The sequence below is a fragment of the Notechis scutatus genome, chromosome 8 (assembly GCF_049901735.1).
Source record: "Notechis scutatus isolate UNSWTSFEM ecotype Mainland chromosome 8, rNotScu1.2, whole genome shotgun sequence".
NCBI lineage: Eukaryota > Metazoa > Chordata > Lepidosauria > Squamata > Elapidae > Notechis > Notechis scutatus.
The window spans coordinates 20,970,799-20,994,604 of NC_142016.1; the positions used below are offsets into that span (position 1 = coordinate 20,970,799).

Genomic DNA, 23,806 nt, shown 5'->3' on the forward strand with positions numbered 1-23,806 from the left:
AGCAGGGGGACAGAATGATGGAGAGGTCTTCTAGGTCTGGTGGGAAGTGTTACTGGGATGACTGGAGGGGACCCAGACCAGGGGTGGGATTCTACCAGTTCGCACCTATTCACTAGAACTGGTTGTTCAGGTTTGAGAACCGGTTAGAAGAAATTACTGGCCTAATCCTGTAAGAAAGGCAGGAAGGAAACATTCTGGTGTTGCTTACAGAAAGTGCCTCTTTGTTAACCCTTATTACGTTCTTGGCAGGACTAGACTTTCTGTCTTTGGAACGTCTCTGGAGTTTTTTCCCCCTCCTTTGCTGGTACTTTGCTTTTGTGGAGTGACCATTCAGTTACAATGGCTCTGAAAAAAGTGACTTATGACCATTTTTCACACTTACAACTGTTGCAGCATACCCACAGTCATAAGAGGCCAGGCGAGGAGATGCGTGCCTCGATGTGAGTGATATTGAGTTGGCCACACCCAGCCAATAACATGACCACCAAGCCATGTCCACCCAGTCACATGACCACCAAGCAATGCCCACCACCTAAGTAACGCCCACAGATCTGGTTGTTAAAAATTTGAATCCCACCCCTGACCCAGACTGTGATGACCTGGGGTGTGGCACAAAGGCAACACAGTCAAATAAGCAAGACGAGTCCCTCCAACTTTGCCCCAATGTCCAGTTTACCTTCGGCTGGAGAAAAACTCTCCCAGGAACAGCCTATAAGTGGAGGATATTCAGTCTGAAAACAAAGTACATACAAACTGTAACTAAAAATCCAAACAAACCTTGCTGCAGTAATTAACTTGACAGGGCAGGAGAAGAAATCACAGACTTGAAAGCACAGCCAAGCACACACAGTTGGGAAGATGCCAGGAACGCAGATAAGCTTTAAGGATACCAGATAATTCATGATTTGCTCTCACAGCAACTTGACTGTGTGCAACTTCCCTTTTTAAACACTGTGTTCCCAGCTGCAGCTAATGAAGGGAATCAGGGCCCTTTCCTCCCCCATAAGCCATGCAACTCACGTTGCTCCCTTCTCTGTTCCTCCCTGCGTGCCCTAGGATGAAGAGGGGGTTGGCCTGGGTCTTCTTCCAAATTCCCTCACCCTTGCTCTACCTCTCCCCTGCTCTGCCCAGCCAGACTATGCCCTTCCCCAGTTTCTTCCACCGCCAATGGAGCCACACTGCCACTCCCTGACAGCTGCTCGGCCTCCCCCTCTGAATCTGATTCTGACAGGGGCATGACACAGACTACCCATGCTCAGCAGCAATGTAGAAACCAAAAACTCGGCCAGAGACATTAGGAAGTGTTCAATTTGGGTTTATTTCCTACAGCTGCAGGGCTGCTCTCTGTCCTCTAAGCATGTGCAGAGTTCCAGCCCTTTGAATGTACAGCCATCATTTAGTAAACTTAAGAGTAATGGCACAAGCATTACTTTTTGTACAAAACTTCTACTCTGCCAAAAAGGGACATTGTGGTTTACCTATTTTGCTAGCAAGCTCTAGCTGGGTCTCCCACTTGGAAGAGTCTGGGGGCAACTTTAAGCTCATGGACACAAACCAGGAAGCACTTGAACCATGAGGTTAAATTCATGCTATTTTAATGTTCTCTACATATTGCTGTCCAGGAGGGTGTTTAGTCACTGAAACCTGGTGCAAAAAAGCCAATCTTCAGCCAGGATTAAGGAAAGACAAAACTCTTTTTGTTTTGGCACACCAGCAGAAGAGGACACCTCTGAGTTTCACACCCAAGGAGTGTACCAGTAATGTGGCTCAGATATTTTTATGCAATTTAGCCCTGGAAACAAAAGGAAGGAGGTTGCTGATTGGTTACAGATTTATATAACAAGACACACATGCATGAAATGCAAAGCCATCCCACCATTCTCCGTTTATTATTTATTTCTCCTTCATTATCATAATAGTTGACTACCTCTGAGTCTGTTTTACAGTAGGCTACTGATAAACATTGCTCCTGTCCTGACTCTTACTTGAACGCCGCTAAACTTTGTTTAAGCTAAGTATCAGATCACCTTCCTTAATGCCAATAATGGGTTCGTTTGCAAGGTATGTTGGCCGAGTCGAGCAACAAAGCCACAAAACTATCAGCCCATAAAAGAGAAATTTTGAAGTCCTTATTTGTTTGTTCATTTATTTATTAAATTCATTTGTCGTCCATCTCGTTCCAAAACGACTCTGAGTGTTCATGATCGACTGACCAGCTAACTCTTACTGGCAGGCGTTGCAGAGATGTCACTCTTAGCAGGCAAGACACAAATCATAACTTTGGCAAAACATAATTCTGTTGTGGCCTGTCAGCCATCGGCCCCTCCAGCAGCCTAATCGGATGAGAAGGAGGAGGCGTGGGAGTCAGGGTCAGCATCAAGGCAACCCAAGAGCTCTGAGGGGGAAGAAGGAATGGAGCTGGCAGAAAGAGAGAGAGAGAGAGAGACAGAGAGACAGAGAGAGACAGAGATGGAGCCTGGGCTATCCATCAGCCCTCAGATGGAGAGTCAACAGCCCCCAGGCCTGGAGGTGGCTGATGAGGAAGAGGAGGAACAGTTGGGTCTAGTGCAGGGTGGGCAAACTACGGCCCACGGGCCACATCCGGCCCGTTGGTCTGTCCAATCCGGCCCGCCCCTAAAAAAAAATCGCTGGGCGTGGCGTATTGCCCTGTGCCGCGTGGCCCCCAAAGCTGCAAAACAGTGTGGAGCGCTCCCGGGGTAGGAAAGAAAAGAAGTTTGCAAAGGCCTCGGCTGGGAGTTCGAAATCACGTTCGAGTGCGACCTCTCCGAAAGTGAGTCCCTGCCGATCCCCCCTTTTTTTCTGGGGCTTCCAGGCTTAAACTTTGCAAAGGCAAAGTTTGCAGGCTGGAGAGTCTTCCCGCTGAGGAGTGGGAAGGGTTCCGCCCGGTGGGCGGGCGGGCTGCTTGGAGCGGGCTGCTTGGAGCCACCTAAAGCTAGGCCGCTGCTGGTGGAGCCTTGCCCTGCCTTGGTGCCCCGTTTCCCGGCTTGGCGGTCCTGCTCGGGCAGCACTTTAAAAGCCTGCTCCCAGCACCCAAGCAACTTCCCAGCAACTTTCGGCTTCCTTTTAACTCGCGGGCGCTCGCGCCTGGCCCCGAGCCGCGCGGCGGGGAAACCCAGAGCGCCGCCGGGTCGCCTCCTCCAAGCAGCCCGCCCGCCCACCAGGCGGAACCCTTCCCGCTCCTCGGTGGGAAGACGCTCCCACCTGCAAACTTTGCCTGTGCAAAGTTTAAGCCTGAAGCCCCGAAACCGAGCAACTTCCCAGCAACTTGCGGCTTCCTTTTTCCTCGTGGGCACTCGTGCCTGGCCCCAAGCCGCGCGGCGGAGGGGAAACCCGGCGGGTGGGGTGGGCGGGCTGCTTGGAGGAGGCGACCCGGCGGTGCTCCGGGTTTCCCCTCCGCCGCGTGGCTCGGGGCCAGGCACGAGCGCCCGCGAGTTAAAGGAAGCCAAAGTTGCTGGGAAGTTGCTCGGTTTCCGGGCTTTCAGGCTTAAACTTTGCACAGGCAAAGTTTACAGGCAGGAGCGTCTTCCCGCCGAGGAGCGGGAAGGGTTCCGCCCGGCGGGCGGGCGGGCTGCTTGGAGGAGGCGACCTGGTGGTGCTCCGGGTTTCCCCTTCTCCTTCTCTGCCTCCTTCTCTGCCTCTCCCCTCTTGCTTCTCACAGTTGCCCTGAGCTGGTGCGGTTCTTTACTTGGGCAGCCAGACGCCCGCAGCAGCACCCGCAGCAGCAACAGGCAGTTCCGCCCGGGCTCCGCTCAGGTGTCCGGCTGGGGCTGTCAGGAGTTGCTACCGCCGGCACGGCTCTGCGCGGCTCCAGTCCCACGTTGCCTTGGGAAGGGAAAGGCAAAACCAGGAGCCGCTGAGCCTGAGCCTCCGGTGCCACTGCTGCCGTTCCAAAGCACCCCCGCGGCTCTTCCTTTTTGCCTTTCCTTTCCCGAGGCAACGCGGGACTGGAGCCGTGCGGAGCCGCGCTGGCGGTAGCAACTCCTGACTCAGGGGGCCTCCGAGGGGAGGGGAAGGAGGAGAAGAAGGGGGAAAGAGGGGGGGCGATTCCCAAAAAATCTTGTGCTGACCCGGCCCGTCTGTCAAATTTTAAAAGTCAATGCGGCCCCCGAGCCAAAAAGTTTGCCCACCCCTGGTCTAGTGCCTGACACGTGGATACGCAGAAGGTAAAGGAAAGGAGAGGAGAGCAGTGGAAATCTATGGGCCGATCCTTGGGAAGGAACAGCCACTGCTGCTAATGAAGCCCCACCTTAGCTCTGGGGATAAAGAGCAGGGGGCAGAGATGAATAGATGTGGCAGACAACTATTCATCTTCCGACTGGATGGATTTGTTAGTCTGTGTTGAAAGAGAAACTTTTTACTGGGCTGCGGGCGCTCCTAATTAAAGGAATCTTTGAGTTCACTTCAGAGGGTTGGTCGTGTTTGGGGAGCTGGGTCAGAACAAATTCATCCCTTTAAAAAAGCCTCTGATTATCTATTCATCAGCCAATTAAAAACTAGGCAAATCCTACAGCGTGAAGAACTCGGTTTAGTCTTAAAAACAGCTTTCTGTCACGGCTTCATGGCGAGTCTCCTACGAAGTCGGAACAAGGAAGAAGTTTGTGGTGCTTGAAGACATGAGAGAAATGCACAAAGAGGTTCCAGGAAAGAGAATAATAGACTGTGGCAGGCAAACACCAGGTGCTTCGGGCATTAGCAAACGGGTTTAAAGAGAGGAGAAAACATTAGCCTTTGTGTAGTGGCAGCCGAGTGAATCACAAAAGGACATTCCTAAGCCATGCTGTAAATGTGGGAGGTAGAAGCTGCTTTGAAGGATGAGAAAGAAACAGCAGGGTTTGGGAAACCTTAGTCCTGTTAGTATTTAGCTAGAATTCTGCTACTATATACTGTACATAGCCACCAAGTTGCTTCATCATTGGGCAGTTGGTCCCTTTGGAGATCCTTACAAACAGGCCGGGTCCTAAGAACGTACAATTGATCCCTGTAATTCAGTCGCTCCCTGTGTGCCCATCGTCCCTGACATGCAGGAAGCAGCGGTGGCAATTGGCCCAGCAGAAAACAGACCTTGCCTTAGACCAGTGATGGCTAACCTTTTCAGCTTGGTGTGTCGAAAATCGGGAAAAAGTGTAGCCTTCCTCGGGTCGTGTGTCACTTCAAGAAATAATCAATAATTTGGTTTATGACGGACTGGGCTGGGGTGATCACACAGGGCTGTGAAACTCGTCTCCCTGGTCTCAGGGCTGCAGGTGCAGGATGTGGGGATCGGAAGGCCACCTTACAGGGCTGTGAACCTCATGGATCTCCTTTCCTCCTGTAGCGTTCCTGAGGTAATGAAACTGACAAACTTCAGTTTATGGCGGTTAAAACTGGTTCTCTGCTGCAAAGATCTTGCGGCAGCGGTGACACCACACCTCCACGCAACAAGCAGGGAGCAGGGATTGGAGCAGAGCACAGGCAGCCTCTAAATGTGCAGGTTTTCCCCACACCAACAGGTGTGTCAGTCAAAGGTTAGCCATCACTGCCTTAGATAGTTCAGGTAGGAGTTGCTTTTGGTCTGGGAAATAGCCTGTCTTTCCATTGAGCAAGTCCTGGGCTTACCTGCAAACACACCAAGGCTTCACCTGGGAGGGACCATCGCTTTTCCTTTTGACTTTTTATTTCTGGTGAGGTCAGCCGTAAGTGGTCCCAGCTCCATTTGCTGCCAAAATTATGAAAATAAAGCTTCTCTCTCTCCCCAGCCAGATGTCTGTCTGTCTGTCTGTCTGTATCTTTCTGTTTAATCTGTCCCTCCCTCCCTCCCTCCTTCCAATCTTTCTATCTATCTAACTTGTCTCTCTTACTTAAGAAAGAAAGAAAGAAGGCATTCGTATTCCAAAAGGATATGGCATTGCCTATTTTTATACTATTTAACATCAACACATGAAAAAAAAACCTGTCATAGTCAACAGCATGTTTGACTTATTTCTGAGCTCTGGTCATTCCCCTGAAGAACCTGAAATATATATATACCTACCGAGGGCCACTGATTGGAAATTCCAGGATCCAGGATGTAACCTGCCAAGAAGCCAATAGGGTTAGTGTCACTTCAGGGTTGACAGATAGCAGCTGCTCCTCTCTTGAAGTTTTCTTCCTGGCTCTTCTGCCGATGATGCTTTTCCTCTTTAATGCTCATTAAAAAAATATTTCTGACTGCCCACCGAGAGACCAGTTAAGTTTGACACTTTGCTTCCCCAGTTTGGCCATTTGGAGATATTTTGATTTTCTTTTTATTTATTTGAACAAGTCAAAGACGTGTGAGATTGAAACAAGAATCCGGCATTGAGATTTACAGATCCACGGATGAAGTTGGACATCAAGGCTGCCCAAAATGTTGACACAAGACTCACGACACACTGGTGCAGCTTTCAAATGGCATGGAAAATATTTCAAATGGCATGGAATATCCTCCTTCCCCTTTGTTGGATTGTCTCCCCAGCATGTCAAATCTTTAGATCGTGTGTCTCTGTCCTACAGTCTTCCTGGCATCTCAATAGGGTGGTAGAAACTTCATTTCAAGGTTGAAGGTCCAAATGTCACAATAATCCATCTAGATATCCTCCTGAGACAGTTTCACCTCTTATCCCTGGTCAGCCAATTTCAGGGCCTTTGGCTGAGAAGCAACGGAAGTCACCAGAGTCTGGATTTCAAGCTGCATCTTCTGCTACCACAAAGAAAAAATATTTTGATTTTTTTTTTCTCACTCAGCAACTGGCTTTGGCTTTGGCTCTTTCCCATCAGTTCAAGATGCAAACTTCCTGTTTCTTGGGTACCGACCCAGGCAAGTCTTTGAAATGTGAAATGTATGCAAAATCAAACATATATGCTGTTTATTTTCTCCCTTCTTATGTTTGAATTAAAAAGTAATGTTTGTGTCAGTGAAATGAGTAATGGTGTAATTTTGGTGAACAGGGTGAACCCTTTCCCTCTTTCTTTTTCCTTGGGTTTCCCCTGGATTGATGATGTTACCTCAATTGCCAGAAGAAGATGGCTGATGTCGTTTCCAGGTCCTGCCATTCCTCACAGTGATGGCAGTTAGAAGTGATGGCAGTTAGAACACCTAAGCCGGATGTTCATACACCGCTCGCCCAGCAGACGGGGGGTTTAAAAACACGTGAAAAAGAGGAGTGTAAAACACGTGTGTGTGTGTGTGTGAGAGAGAGAGAGAGACAGAGGGAGAGAGATAGAGATGTTCAAATACAACACAAGGCCTACACAGGAGACAGCCCTTACCACTTTTTGCAAGAAAAAGGGAAAAAAAGAGTAAAAAAAAATTGTTTACTCTTGCAAAAAAAAGAAAAAAAAATTGAGTAAAATTTCTTTCCTCTCATAGCTTCCTCTGGGTTCCAGCACAAGGTACCCAATCTTGAGGATGGAGGTAATTTCACTTTAAGGAAGAAGAAAAAAAAAAAAAGAACCTTAGCATCTCTGTTGTCAGTTACTGGAAGTGGGAGCTTAAACTGATGCAATTAATTTAGGTTCATTTCACTGCCGGAAATACGGAAAAGAAACCAATTACCTGAACTTATCCTGTCTTTATCTATCTAGAACTATTTTGGTATGGTATAAAATCATCCACATTGTGGATCTAGACCATGGTTTTCAATAGGGGCCAGAGAAAACTTCAATTCCTTTCACCCAGTCTAACTCCTGGACTGAATTTGCCCCATCTTAGCCATTGAAGTTGATTGAGTTTCTTGGGGCCAGACTTTCTCTCCCTCTCTCTCTCCCTCTCTCTCACCCCCCTCTCTCCCTCCCTCCCTCTCCCTCCTTCTCCCTCTCTCTTTGTCTCCCTCTCCCTTCCTCCCCCTCTCCTTCTGTCTCCCTCCCTCTCCCTCTCCCTCCCTCCCTCCCCATCTCTCCTTCTCTGACTCCCTCTCCTCCCTTCATCTCCCTCTCCCTCAGCCCTAGCAGGGAGGCAGTGGCAACCCATTTCTGAAATCTTCCAAGAAAACTGCAGGGAGTGATGCTGGAAGTTGTCAGGAGTCAACACAACTTGAAAGCACGCATGCATACAAGAGCAATAGCAAAAGCACTTAGACTTATTTACCGCTTCACAGTGCTTTGCAGCCCTCTCTAAATGGTTTACAAAGTCTGTCTATTGCCCCCAACAATTTGGGTCCTCATTTTACCCACCTTGGAAGGAGGGAAGGCTGAGCCCGGTGGGATTCGAACTGCCGAATTGCAGGCAGCCGGCAGGCAGCAGAAGTAGCCTGCAGTACTGCACTCCAACCACTGTGCCACCGTAGCTCATACAAAGCCATTAGCGAGGCATAACTTCATTTCTCGAAGTTCACACAAACATATTTGCTTTGAGAGGAGAGACAAGGAGAATAAGGCTTGCACTGTAGGACTCACTGAGGATGTGAAGATCGGACTGTGCATCCAACATCCAACAAAGTTTGTTCCTGTTTTGAACTCCTTTGCTCAGAAGTATTTAGTATTTATTTGGTTTGTCAATTGCTTACAAGATAATAGTATAAGCAAAAACATAGTTATGAAGACATGGATACACATAAGAAAAAAAACAGTAGGACAGGGACGGTAGGCACGATTGGTGCGCTTATGCACGCCCCCTACTGGCCTCTTAGGAAAGGGGTGAGGTCAATAGTAGAAAGTCTAAGGTTAAAGTTTTTGGGGTTTGGGGAAGAAACCACAGTCAAGTAGAGTATTCCAGACATTGACCTCTCTGTTGCTGAAGTCGTATTTTCTGCAGTCAAGTTTGGTGCCGTTAATCTTGAGTTTGTATTTATCCTGTGCTCTTGTATTGTTATGACTGTATTGTTATGAAGCACATATGTTTATTTTAAGTCACAGTTGTGTAATATCACTTCCTGCCTCCTGGGCCCCTGCAAACATCCATCATCACACTGGCCGAGTTTCACATTCCTCCTCCAGTAAAGAACCATTTCGATGTTTATTTGGGTGTTTAGAGCTCAAGGTCAGCATGATTCAAATCTGTTAAACAATTTCTCCTTGTTTAGTAATGGAAATTCGAGTCCTGATTTTGACTGTAAGTCAAGAATGCCTTGTAAATTCAGCCAAATGCAGACTGGATGAATTTCTCCCTCGGGTCCATGATAGATTACGGGGTAATTCAAGAGTAACCATAACAAGGACCTCCTTCAGCCTTAGTTCTTCCTTCTCCATTCAAGGTACCTTTCACCTGAAGAATTTACTACCATGCAGAAAAGGTTTCTGGACATACACTCTCATGGTGGAATAACCAAGACCGTCCAATCTTTGCTGCAGATCTTCTTGTTCTTTGATTTTCTAAAGACAGGTAAGGAAGCCTCAGAGAAGAATGGGGAAAAGGTTTTAAAATCAGGGACAACTCACTTGTTTAATGAAAAGAAGGGCTAGGGGTGGCGTGATAGCAGTGTTCCAATATCTCAGGGGCTGCCCCAAAGAAGAGGGAGTCAAGCTATTCTCCAAAGCACCAGAAGGCAGGACAAGAAGCAATGAATGAAAACTAACCAAGGAGAGAAACAACCTAGAACTAAGGAAGAATTTCCTGACAGTGAGACCAATTAATCAGTGGAACAACTTGCCCCCAAAAGTTGTAAATGCTCCAATACTCAAAGTTTTTAAGAAGAGATTAGATAACCATTTGCCTGAAATACTATAGGGCTTCCTGCCTAAGCAGGGGTTTGGACTAGAAGACCTCCAAGGTCCCTTCCAATTCTTCTCTTCTCTTCTCTTCTCTTCTCTTCTCTTCTCTTCTCTTCTCTTCTCTTCTCTTCTCTTCTCTTCTCTTCTCTTCTCTTCTCTTCTCTTCTCTTCTCTTCTCCTCTCCTCTCCTCTCCTCTTCTCTCCTCTTCTCTTATCTGCCTTGCTTAGCTATCTGCACCTGCTGGGATTGTATAATACTGTATTTTGATTTGGAGATTCAGTTCAGGTTAATGTTTTGAATTTTCAATTTGGATAGAACTGATCACCTGAATTGAATTGATGATTTGAGCAGGACTGGAGAAAATCCAAACTCCCCCTACTCTTCTGACTCTATTTCAGAATCTCTACAGCGCAATCTTTCCCAAACAATTATTTTACAGGTTTGCTATAATCCATTGACAAAACCTCCAAAGGAAAGGGTTGAGGAATTCAGGAAGGATGATCCAATTATATACATTCTCAGAAAATACTCTCTGTTTTCTCTTTCTGCTGCATCCTTTGAACACCCATCCATGTCTTTCTTTCTTATTTTTTTTTTTGAAGAGATTTTTGTTTTTTTTCTCTCTAAAAAAGAGAAGTTTAGGATTAGGTAATTTAATTGTATTATTAATATTAATAGTGTATTAAAATATATTGTGAACTTAAAACTTTTAAGGATTAGAGATTGTGGTGATTTTGAGATATAATTCCGGGATTGACTAAATTTTGTTAACATTTGGTTTGCTTAGTAGTTCTAGATATTTGGGATATTGAAATTATGGTGGAATGAAGCGTAATTTTTAAAAACATTAAATATAAGTGACTTAATAGGGGATAATAAATACACAGTGAAAAGAAATGTTATCTATGCTTAAATGAATTAATGGGAAAAAAAATAAGAACCATAAAGAGAGAATAGTATTGTTGAGGTTGGAAGATTAGTATTATATAGTGTATATTTATTTGTATTAGCGTTGTTAGCATTGTTTAAAAAGGGCATTGACCCAGTCATTGCACTGTCCACAAAATATGTATGGTGTGTGTTAGGAATGTAAGTCACCTAACAGTTGGGTTGGAAAATATATAAACCTGGATAGACATTTTAATACTGTCTCTTTAAGGGAATGCTAAAATTGTAATTGGGTGTGGTTCCTCAAATGGCTATAAGATGGAGCCAGAAACCTGGGTTGTCCTGTTCTCTTGTTGCTGAGAGTGTGTTCCTGCATTTCCCTATTGACTGTTGTTACTGATCATCGTTATTCTTGGATTTGATGTAAGTCTGTTACTGAACTGTTTATGATACTGGACTTTGTTATTTGGATTACCCCTGGACTGAAAACTGACTGCTTTAACTGTGAATGACTTGGACTGTTTGTTGAACTTTGCTTAACCGTTTTACTGGAAGTAAAAACCTACATTCAGTGTAGCTGTGTGCTGTTTGTGTCTTATTCTTCACCACTCTCACTACGTCTCCCTGTGTGCGCTCATTCTCCTAACGGGGAATTACCTCAACTATGTGAAAGGAAAATTGTAAATAAAACATGAATTATAAAAAAATATAAATTTTATTTTATGAATTACAAAAAAAAAACAAAACCAACCCTTTCTCTCTCTCCTCAGTTGCCACTCTGGAGTGTGAAGTATGTTCTGACATTGGCACCAACTGTACTGGCAATATGAAGACCTGTGAGCCTGAACAAGAAACATGCGTCATCGTTTTAATTCATAACACTCTAAGTTAGTGACAAATGCACACCACATCTAGACTCTGTTTAAGCGAACAGTTTAGGCTAGATGACTTTATAGCATCATGACATGGAGACATCTAATCCTAGCTTACATGCCTCACCTAAGTTTAGCTGATTTATATTTCTGGAGCATTGGCAAAGGTAACGATGGTCTTTTTGAGATAATTCCCAATCTTGGGAGCTTTAAGATGCGTGGACTTCAGCTCCCACAACTCTTTAGCCAGTCATTTCTTAAAGTGTATTCTCAGGAAAGGCAGAAAGGGGTATCCTATGTGCCATGCTCAATTGATTGGATACAGTCCAATGAATGCAACAGAAATAGCTTATTTCAAATATCTATCATTATCTATCTATCTATCTATCTATCTATCTATCTATCTATCTATCTATCTATCTATCTATCTATCTATCTATCTATCCATCCATCCATCCATCCATCCATCCATCTATCTAATCCATCCATCCATCCATCCATCCATCCATCTATCCATCTATATATACTATCTCTCTCTATCAATCTATCCATCTAATCTATCTATATCTATCTATCTATCTATCTATGTATTTATCTATCTATCTATCTATCTATCTATCTATCTATCTATCTATCTATCTATCTATCTATCTATCTATCCATTCATCCATCCACCCCATCTATCTATCCATCTATATATCTCTACCATCTGTCTGTCTATCTATCTGTCTGTCTGTCTGTCTGCCTACCCATCCATCCATCTAATCTATTTATCTATCCATCCATCCATCCATCCATCCATCCATCCATCCATCGACATATCTCATTATCTCTCTCTCTCTCTCTCTCTCTCTCTCTCTCTATCCATCCATCTTTATCATCTATCAATATCTCTCTATCCACCTTCCTACTTACCTACCTCTATCTACCTATCTCTCTACCATCTCTCTCTCTTTCTCTCTCAACACCCACCCCTCATCCATCCATCCCAAAGGCAATCACGTCTGCCGGATTATAATAACAGCTACCAACTCTTGGTGCCCTCTGGGTCTGTGGTAGATTAAGAACTGTTGATGATCATCGTCAATTATGGATTCTCTTCTCTGTGACACATTCTCCACGCTGCCCCAGTAGACTTCCAGAAGCTGTAGTAACTTCTGGGCCAAACCCCAAGGTCAATAGTGTCCTCCTTCCTGCTTAAATTATGGGATGCAGCTGCTGGCTAGTCTAGTCCCTTAGGACATGCCTTCCTCTTTATTTCCACTGTAGCAGGCAAAGTGTTGCAGACCGTGGCCCAGGGCTGTGAATCCAGTGTAGTCTGCAATGCTCCGAAAACCCACTTGAACATGGGGAACGGGAAAATCCTTCAAGGAAATTTGGTTTGTTGCACTGGGGATGCTTGTAAAACAACCATCCCTTCATGTAAGTGTGTATGTTTTCTTGACATCTCTCTCAATATTTGCTTTTTTGCATTTTAATGTACAAGCCAGTCAATCACCCTCATTGCCACCCAATGCTTTACAGAACTAAAGTGATAATGATAACGGATTTCCTCCTCAGAACCTGGTAGAAAAACACCTGTCTCCACCAGAGGAGAAGGAAACTTTGGAGAAGATTGGAAGACACAACTTTGGCATTGACAAAATCCCCAGCCTGATTAATTGATTCTCAACGTCAGGAAATTTCTCCTTCCAACACTGGAGGTTCTAAATAAGAGATTGGATAGCCATTTGTCCAAAATGGTATAGACCAGTGGTGGCTAACCTTTTTGGGCTCCTGTGCCAAAAATAGTGCGCGCGCTTGCATGCTCGCGCTCATGTGCCAGCACCCAGAAGGCAATGCGTGTCCCACACATCCCCTATGCATGCGTGTGCAATCCCACCCACCCCTGCCATCCCCTTACCTGCACTGAGCCTCACAGCTGATTTTCGGACGGTTTGAGGCCTTTTTCAGCCTCCCAAAGGCTTGAGGAAGGCTTCTGCAGGCTTCTGCAGGCCGAAAACTAGCCCCATTTTGTCACTTCCGGTATTTTCGGAAAAACAGGAAGTGATGAAACGGGGCTAGTTTTCGGCCTGCAAAGCCTGCAGAAGCCTTCCTCAAGCCTTTGGGAGGCCGAAAAAGGCCTCAAACCTGCTGAAAATCAGCTGTGAGGCATGCACATATGCAGTGAGGTAAATCTGCCTGCAGCTTGCGTGCCAGCACAAATGGCTCTGCGTGTCACCTGTGGCATGCGTGCCATAGGTTCGCCATCACAGGTATAGGCTTTCCCTCTTGAGCAGAAGATTGGACTAGAAGACCTCTAAAGTCCTCTCCAACTCTGTTATTCTGCTACCTTTTGCAATTGACTACTGAGGATTTTGTCAATGCCGAAGGTGTGTCTTCCAGATCTTTCCTTGATCAGCTTTCATCCATTGCTTCTTGTCCTGCCTTCGGGTTCTTTGGAGAATAGATTGACTCCTCCTTCTTTGTGGCAGCACCTTAAACATTGGAAGACTGCTATCCTCTCACCCCGAGTCCTTCTTTTCACTCAACTAGCCATGCCCAGTTCCTCCAACCGTTCTTCATATGTTTTGTCCTCTAAGGTAGCCCAAACTCACCCCGAAAGTATTGTTATTGTGGAGAAAATAGGAGAAGGAAGGAATATTAGATACACTTGCCTCCCTGAGTTGTTTAAAAAACACAGTAAAGGTGGGATATCAATTAAACAAATAACGTAACATTGATAAATTTACCATCAGCGGTGGTGGGAGTCAAAAAGTTTTTACCACTAGTTCGGTGGCCGTGGCTTGGTGGGTGTGCTTTGCGTGCGTGCACACATTTTGTGTGCGCGCGTGTGCCAAACGTGCACTTTGCGCAGACACAGAGGCATGCCAACTCACCTCCTGTAAGCCTGCATGATCCCGGTGCGCTTCAGCAGCTGCCGTGCGGCACTCTTTTATGCTGCGCAAAGGAGCTGCGCTTCAAAATCAGAGGATAAAGGTGACTATGAGAGCCCAGGTGGACGGCTGGGCCCAACAGCAGAGCGGTGGAGAGAGGTTCAGTCTCTGCTGCTCATCACCACTACTGGCTTGGTAGAACCGGGCTCAACCGGTAGAATACCACCACTGACCATCAGTCAATTTCAAGAGGCAGCTTTACTTGGAACACAGCTAACATCCTGCAACGATATCTGTAACCCCATCAAACAGCCACATCTGCCCATCTCAGGTCCATGCCAAATCCAGCCTAAACACCTGGCAGACTGTGCGATGAGCCATCATACAGGTAGTCCTTGACTTACGACCACAATGGAGCCCAAAATTTCTGCTGCTGAGAAATTTGTTCAGTGAGTTTTGCCCCATTTTCCTTGCCACCTTTGTTAAGCGAAATCACTGCCGTTGTTAAATTAGTAGCGCCATTGTTAAGTGAAGTGGCTTCCCTGTTGACTTAGCTTGTTGGAAAGGTCGGAAAGGTCGCAAAAGGGGATCATGTGACCCCAGGACTCTGCCAAGGTCATGAATATGAGCCAGTTGCTAAGCATTCGAACCTTGATCCTGTGATCAAGGGGGATGAGTCCATGGTTGTAAGTGCGAGGAAATGGTCACGAGTAACTTTTTTCAGTACTGTTGTAACTTCGGTCACTAAACAAACTGTTGTAAGTTGAGGACTACCTCTAATAATCTAGGCTAAACATCTGAGTGACAGCCATACATATTAGATTTATATGCTACCCAACTCTGGGAGATTTGCAAATGTTAAAACATTTTGGAAAAACAAAGAACAATACAGCAAAAGCCACATCCCCCCCAAAAAATCAGCATAAGACAAAAGGACAATGATGCCCCCCCCAAAAGTAACCCTGGGAGGGGTGGGTGGGACTGAAAAGTAGCAAGAGGATATCCTTTCCAAAAGTCTGGGAGAATTTGGCCCAGTCACTTATTTAGACCTCCCTCCCTCTCTGAAAAAAAAAGGGGGGGACCGTGGTGGCTCAGTGGCTAAGATGCTGAGCTTGTCGATCAGGAAGGTCGGCAGTTCAGCGGTTCGAATCCCTAGCACCATGTAATGGAGTGAGCTCCCGTTACTTGTCCCAGCTTCTGCCAACCTAGTTTGAAAGCACGTAAAAAATGCAAAAGTAGGGACCACTTTGGTGGGAAGGTAACAACATTCCATGCACCTTTGGCATTTAGTCATGCCGGCCACATGGCTACGGAGACGTCTTCGGACAGCGCTGGCTCTTCGGCTTTGTAACGGAGATGATCACCGCCCCCTAGACCCAGAAACGATTAGCACATATGTGCAAGGGGAACCTTTATCTTTACCCTCTCTGAATGTTAAACTGTCTGGGAATCTTCTCTCCCTCCCCACTTCTGTTTTCAGTACCATCAATAGAGACTAACGCCAATGGAAAGCATTGCCCTGCCTGCTTTTCTGAAACAGGTACATGCAAGGAAGAATTTACGAACTGTACCGGGGATGAAAATTACTGCTTCCATCTCTTTATGCGTTCCTATGGAGGTGAGTTCCGTTTCCCATGCTTGAGAGCTTCCTTTGACGGCTGGGGTCAAACGTGGGAAATCAGGATTCCAGAAAGGTCAAATGAACATATGGGTTTATTGCAAACTTAAGTTCTCTCGGAGTGGTGTGGTGGCCTAGAGGTGGAAGTCTCGCCTCACAATCAGGAGGCTGTGTGTTCGATCCTAAGCAGAGGCAGACATTTCTCTCTCTGGGCACCCTGAGAATATATTTGCTGAACAAAACTCCGCATTGACATCTGGAATGGCATCCGGCCAGTAAACACTCTGCTAGCTCAATTCAATTGCCCAGACTCCACCCCGTAAAGGATTATGAGGTCGTTAAACGATGATGATGATGATTGCAAGCTTAAGTTCTCTGCAAGAATCTGAACTACTAACAGTCAAAGCCAGTTGGTGGTAGATAAAAATTCAAGGAGGGCTGGACTTAGATCTCTGGTGGGCACAAAGGGACTCGAGACTGATGACCTGCTTGACTCCTCCTTTGGGTTCAGCCTGGTCATCTCCTACATCTGGATTCCACCTAATTTGAAGTAGCTATTGGACTGGGAAAACTCCAATCTCTCCACTTGTACTTCGTACTTCACGTTATTTATTTTGACTTAATGGAGAGAAAACGGGTTGAAGAGCAACCACCGGCAGATTCCTCCATGTGATCCCATCAGAATTGCTTATTTTGTCTTCCATGTCCAGATGGGGTGCTCTGGGACACAATCATGGAAGGCTGCACCACCAAGTCAACATGCCGTTACATCAGTGACGGGGACTTGTTCATCCTTCAACGTCGCAACACAGTGATTATAACAGCCTCATGTTTGGTGGCGGCTTCGAAGAGGCTTTACTCTTGCCAATTCCACCCCCTGTATTTTGCTGGGTTCCTTTTTTTCCTCGGGACCTTTCTCTAAAAGTCATTTGTTATGGGGCTGCATCAGCTCTGCCATTGAAGCAGTTATTATCTATTTAGGTTTCCTTTTCGCCCTTGTAGTGTCTCCCGAGGCAATGAACTCCCCTCTTGGCATTGGGTCTCTGTTTTCTTCTGTAAAAAAAATAAATGACATGTTTAAGCAAACACGTGACGTGCAGTCGGATTTCTATCGGCTCTGGGAAAAATTAGGGAACAATGAGATTCTTGAACTCAATACCTTGAGATGCAGATATGGCCTCAAAAGGAATTAGGAGTGGGACATTTCTCCACATTTTCCCCCCTCAAGCAGAGGGACAAAGGCAAAGAAGGGCTTTGTGTTCTGACCTAGGCTTCCCCAACAGCATGAAGCCGACTCTTGGTCCAGATAAACCCCTTTTATTTAATTTACAGTGAATTTCTCTCCAGCAATGTCCCGGCCAATAGTCTTTCAAGATATTTCACAATTACAGACCTTTATCAACCTTGGGGAATTGCCAGGCTGATATCTTTCAGATGCCACACACTGTAGCAGACGATACTTGGCAATACCTCACTCTAATTGTCTCTTGCCAAACCCCACTCCCCTTTTGCTCCTTTTTTATTCCCTATGGGAGGGGCCATTCACTGTCCACCTGTGGCTTTACTCCCAAGTCGACCCTTGTTCTTTAGCTATTCCCTTGTTCAGGCAGCTCTGCGTATGTGCACACTGGGAACAGGCTCCAGCTGTTCTTCTGCCTCACTGATGTCTGACTCCGAAGGCAGCTGATAACTATCAGAAGACCCTGGCCCCATCTCTGCCTCTGATGTAGACCACTCATCAGAGCCTTCCCCAGACCCCAGGACTGGTCCATGCTCCTCCCCAACCTCCTCACTGTCCGAATCTGCTGCCAGCTCTGCTGACCTCTGGCATATCCAGTACAATATCCAAACCCCTTTCTGTGATTCCCTACACCAAATGCAGACCCTAACTGAGCTGCACCTGAGAGACCATCCATGCAATCCTGGCGGGAAAAAAGCCCGGGGTTTTAAGAGCTTTGTGTATCCGATGGGGATGCTGCTGCGTGGGATTTTAGACTTCGTTTGTCTATGGAGGTTCTCAGTCGTCCAGGTCACGGTTGTCCCAAATGTGCTTTTTTTTCAAGAAGTGACTGGACTTTCTGGATTTTTTTTTGAAGACAGAATAGAGTAACAGAATAACAGTTGGAAGGGACCTTGGAGGTTTTTTAGTCCAGGGGTCACCAACCTTTTGGACCTCAAGGACCACTAAACTCATAATTTTAAATCCCGTGGACCAGAGACCCTGGGAAAATCCCCAAAAAAGTCTGCAGAAAAATTCCCCACCCTGTTTTCCTACCGATCGATCCTTCTTTATTTGGGATTGCAGGATTCTGTCTCCAGCTCCATTTTCGGGGGTGGGGGTGGGGGGGGAGGGAGAGAGAGAGAGAGAGAGAGAGAGAGAGAGAGAGAGAGAGAGAGAGAGAGACTGACTTTTGGCTTCATGCAAAGAAAGCTGCAGAAGCAGCAGAAGTCTTTCTTTCTCTCCCCCAAACTCTGCCAGAAATGAGACATTGCTGGTGTAGCCTCTTGGAGTAGGAGGCCTTGCAGGGACCCAAAGACTCATTTCTGGCGGAGTCTGGGGGAGAGAAAGACTTTTGCTGCTTTCCTTGCGTGCAGCCAAAAGCAGAAGAAGAAAGAAGCGGAAAGAAGCAGCCTGGTGGCCAGGCGCGTGGAGTGAGTGGGGCAAATCCCTCCCTCTGCCCTTTCCCCCCTCCCCTCACTACCTTGTGTTGTTCTCAATGCAAGTGACACAAGCCTTGTGTTCCTGTGGGCCATGTGGGTGGCACAGGCTTGTGTTCCCACACAGCCTAGATTAATTGCTTTGGGGGTGACATTTCTCTGCGGACCACCAAAATTTTCTCGTGGACCACCAGTGGTCCCCGGTCCACTAGTTGGCAACCACTGTTCTAGTCCAACTCCCTGCTTCGGAATCCTGCTGTCCCACTACTCAGGAAAACCTATACCATTTCAGACAAATGGTTAACATGGGCTCTAGAAAAAGTCCATTTATATTTACTCAGTGTCAGACAGTATAAATACCCCACAATAGAGGGCTTGTGGTAATCTCACATTTGTTATGGAATTCAGGAACAATGATGAGGTTATTCTGATGATCCAGGGGTGGGATTCTACAGGTTCGCACCTATTCGCTAGAACCGGTTGTTAACATTCTAAGCAGTTTGGAGAACCGGTTGTTAGAAGAAATTACTGGCCTAATCCTGTAAGGAAGGCAGGAAGGAAACATTCTGGTGTTGCTTACAGAAACTGCCTCTCTCTTAACCCTTATTACATTCTTGGCAGGACTAGACTTCCTGTCTCAGGAACTTCTCTGGAGTTTTTCCCCCCTCCTTTGCTGGTACTTTGCTTGTGTGGAGGGACCATTCAAAGTTACAATGGCACTGAAAAAAGTGACTTATGACCATTTTTCACACTTACGACTATTGCAGCTTCCCCACAGTCATGAGAGGCCAGGTGAGGAGATGCGTGCCTCGATGTGAGTGATATTGAGTTGGCCACACCCAGCCAATAACATGACCACCAAGCCATACCCAGCCAATCACATGACCACCAAGCCACACCCACCAACTAAGCCACGCCCACAGAACTGGTTAAAAATTTTGAATCCCCCCCCTGTGATGATCAATGTTCTAATTTATTGCTTTTCCACTGATTTGGTTCCCATAAGGATTGATTGGCCTATTATTTGTGAAGAAAGACTTAAGACTGCATAATTTCTTCATACAAGTTTGACACCAACAAGATTGGGCACTTTTTGTAAACAGCTGAGGTAACAGCCCATTAGGATCAAACAGGATTCAGAGCCATAAAGATAATATCTTGGAACAAGCCTCAAAATTGCATTAGAGACACATTTTGAAGAAACCAACGACTTCCTAAGGAACCTCAATTAAAAAGTTTCACATGCCCATAGATTTGTGAAGGGGGCCAAGTTATATAACATAAAATAGTTGAGCAACTTTATTTTAGCCATAAACAATTTGTCACCGGGAGGTGAGAGAATTATTCAGAGATGTTAATTTCCTAGAAGGCTGAAAGACTATTCCCAAATATTTAAAACATTGAACTTGTTCTAGTTTATGACTTGATAAACCACTGGTTTCTTTCCTGCTGTCTGTTTTTGAAGTTTCTATATTAACAAGCAATGAAGCTAAAAGACTCCTTATTTGACCTATTTGAATGACTAGATGGAATCAAACAGTTGCTTTTTTCATATGACTTATGAATTAGCAACAAGAGTCATTGATCCACTCATTTCGTTTCTCATTCAAGAAGCTTCTTCAGCTCTGGTTTAGATCATGGGGTGGGATTCTACCAGTTCGGCCCAGTTCCGGCAAACCAGTAGCTCCAAAGATCATCTGGGAGAGAACCGGTACACACTGAAGATCAAAGTATTTCCTTCCCCCCCCCCCAGTGATCAGCTGTTTTCTGAAGATCAGCTGTTTTCTGAAAGATCAGCTGTGGCGCGGGATTTAGATTAGCTAGAAAGCAGGAAATCGTCAGCTGATGCCCCCCTTGCTGTTGTACTGCTTCACCCAGGAGGCTTCCTTGAGGCCGAGGAGGCAAAAAATGAAGTGTGTGGGTGCTGTTGTGCGTCCCCCCATGCCCTGTTTTTGCTCCCAGGAAGCTTCCCGGAGGCCCAGTAGGCCAAAAACAAACCCCACCCCCATGCCCACACAGTCATATGACCACCTGGCCATGACCATTTAGTCACATCCACAGAACCGGTACTTAAAAAATTTGCATCCTACCCCCTTCAGACTTTGCCTTTAGCATTTTCATGAAGGCGATATTAGCATTTTAAGCATGGCATCCGTGCCTGCTTTTCTTTCTTATTTTTTCTTTTTGGACTCGCTATTTCTATAAACCGATATCTCTAATAAAGCAACCTCTACTTTAGACGTGTTTCCTTTCAGCCAAAGGAAGCGAGCCACTTCCTTGCTTTGATGTTCAAAAATACTAACCCTTTCATGTACCTGCAATTGAACCCCAGGGCTGTATTCCGCATTGTTTGATTCACTGCTGTCTGACACCTCCCACATACGGACTGTGTGTATGGGTTTGTTCTCAGGCAGTCCTCAACTTAAAGCGGTTTTATTTGGCGACCGTTCAATGTTATGGTACTTTAAAAAAAATGAAACATTTTTCGCACTTATCGTTGTTGCGGCATCCGCTGTGGTCACGTGATCAAAATCCAGAAGTTTGGCAACTGGCACGGACACCCATGGGGAAGCCTGAAACTCGTCACTTAAGAAGTGCCAACAGGCGGGAACCACAACAGAAAAGATTCTCTTTCTGGGATCCCACCAGATGGCCGTCTTCAGTGGGCAGGATCGAGAGAGCATGCCAATCTGGTGGTTTTAGAGGCAGTCCCTGAAACAACCAGCTCCATGCCATAATGGGCTTTATAGCCAATTACCGGAGCCTTGAATGAACTTATGCTCTATGGTGAATTATTTTAACTTTTATTATTAAAGTGGAATGCTTTGCAAAGTTGGCTACGGTTGACTGGGCCTACAACCATAATCAAAATCAATGAATCAATAAATGAATCAATCAATCAATCCACTCCCCCTCAAATCTTCTCTCCCTCTCTCTACCTTCTGTTTATCTGTCTATCCTCTATCTCTATCCCTCACTATTAATCGTCTGTCTGTCTGTCTGTTTCTGTCTCTCTGTCTATATCTGTTTGTCTGTCTGTCCGTCCGTCCGTCCGTCCATCCGTCCATCCATCCATCCATCCATCCATAATATCTATCTATCTATCTATCTATCTATCTATCTATCTATCTATCTATCTATCTATCTATCTATCTATCTATCTATCTATCTATCTATCTATCTATCTATCTATCTATCTATCTACCGTGTTTCTCATATAATAAGGCCGGGTCTTATTTTTTTTTGAGCCCTGAAAAAATGGCTAGGTTGTCTTTTCGGGGGTGACTTAATTCCCCACCCTTGCATCTTTGGGCGGGCGGGCAACGACGGCTTGGATGTTGACCTCAGCGTTGGTGGGGCACTTCGTATCGGGGTCAACGCAGGCAGCACCATATCCGGGTGTGCAACAAAAGTACTTCCTAACGGCAAGCCCCCCCACCATTACCCCCCCATTTCGCATGTTTTAATATAGGCCTTAATTTGGGAGGAGGGGCTTAATTTCATTTCATGCCTATAAAACATGCTGGGACTTCCTATTGGGGGAGGCCGTATTGTTGGAGAAACAGGGTATCTATCTATCTATCTATCTATCTATCTATCTATCTATCTATCTATCTATCTATCTATCATCTATCTATCTATCTATCTATCTATCTATCTATCTATCTATCTATCTATCTTCCTCATCTCTTTCTCTCTCTATCCTCTCTCTTTCTCTCACTCATCTCTGTCCTGCCTGTCTATCCTCTATCTATCCACTTTCTCTGTTAGATCTACCTACCTACCTATCTCTCTTTCTCTCTCCCATCTATTTCTCCCTCTTTCTCATGCCCACACAGACTTATAAACCTATGGGCTACTTACAGATAAAAGTACTGTCCCTTTAAGTGCAATAGAACCTGACAGATGACAGTTAACATCAGTTAAAAACACCCAAAGCACTGGGCTGAGAGGATTGAACAAGGAGAGATGCCAAAAACCATCTGTTAATAATGGTAAGATAACATTAATTGATATCAGGCTGTTCGTCCCAAAGAAAATTCTCCTCAATCCCTAAGTCACCAGCCATCCAGATTATTATATATTTTCAAATTTTAAATAATCATATAGGGAATATACGATTAGATTCACATCTAAGGACCTAAAGAATCATTAAGGTGGTATCTGAGAATACAGGCAGTTCCAAGCAGGGTTTTTGAAAAATTAGGGTGTACAGATCTGATAAATTCAAAATATTCAGATATTGGGAAATTTCAGAAATTGCTCCATGGGCTCCAATTATAATTGGTGCAACAATGGATTCCAACCCCCCTAAAAATATTCAACTTAAATAGTTGTAGTATTTCATATTTTTTTTGAAATTGCTTTTCTTCAATCCTAGAACCAACTGGCATAGAAACACCAACAAACTGAACTCAATTCATTGACCATTATAACAGGTATGTTATGTACAGGATGTCTGTCTGTTTAGACCCATAAGTCCCACAAGATCTTAAGCTGTGCTCATTTCCCAAAACCTTGTCGATTTGATGGTCCCAATAATTCTTGCAGCAGCCAAATCCTTCAACAAAGTTTCCAATGAATGCTTCTGGCATCTGGGTTACCACGTTGCTTCTGGCTGATTGGTGCCGTTTTTGCTGTGGCCGTTAATCAAATGGTCCATTATTTCATCCTTTTCTTTACAACAGAGAGGAGAAGTGACTGTTGTTTGTTACACGTTGAATGTTGGCTTGTTCTTGAACTGCTGAAAGAAAGCCTTCAGTTTCTTTCTTTAACGCTCCAGATCATAACCAACTCCACGTAAGGTTTTTAATTGACTTTTCCTTCTACAGGTGGTCCTTGGCTTATGGCTGTAATGGAAGCTAGAATTTCCATTGTAAGTCATTATGGGTGTAAGTCAAGGCACCCAGGAACCAGCCCTGATTTTATGCCTTATTTGCAGCGGTTATTAAGTGAATGTGACAGTCATTAAGCAGATCAATGGGTGGGTTTTTTTTCTGATTTTTGATGCTCCCTGCCAGATTCCCATAAGGAAATTCAAAGAGGAAGCCACTAGAAAGTTAAAAGTTCTTCTTGCTCCCTCTGTTTTTTTCCCCTGCCAGAAAACCAGGGGTGGGCTTCAAAAAATTTAGCAAACAGTTCTCTGCCTTGTTGCTGGGTGGGCATGGCCATGGTAGGCGTGGCCTAGTAAGCCTCCTGCACCACCTTGGCCTGAAAGCGAAGACGG

General features: G+C 45.4%; 1 protein-coding gene across 1 annotated transcript; it reads left to right on the plus strand.

The window, feature by feature from the left end:
• Nucleotides 1–9,096: 9,096 nt before the first annotated feature.
• Nucleotides 9,097–17,004, plus strand: LOC113427972 (phospholipase A2 inhibitor NAI-like). The gene is made up of 5 exons (XM_087971045.1): nt 9,097–9,337; nt 11,326–11,442; nt 12,697–12,849; nt 15,784–15,921; nt 16,632–17,004. Exons 1-5 carry the CDS (start codon nt 9,238–9,240, stop codon nt 16,841–16,843), a joined length of 720 nt encoding a protein of 239 aa, XP_087827171.1. The 5' UTR covers nt 9,097–9,237; the 3' UTR covers nt 16,844–17,004.
• Nucleotides 17,005–23,806: the final 6,802 nt, after the last annotated feature.

Coding starts and splice junctions, on each gene's coding strand:
- LOC113427972 (XM_087971045.1), top strand. CDS start 9,238: ATGCAGAAAAGGTTTCTGGACATACACTCTCATGGTGGAATAACCAAG. Junction 11,443..12,696: donor TTTAATTCATAACACTCTAA/GTTAGTGACAAA, acceptor TTTCCACTGTAG/CAGGCAAAGTGTTGCAGACC. Junction 15,922..16,631: donor CTTTATGCGTTCCTATGGAG/GTGAGTTCCGTT, acceptor TTCCATGTCCAG/ATGGGGTGCTCTGGGACACA.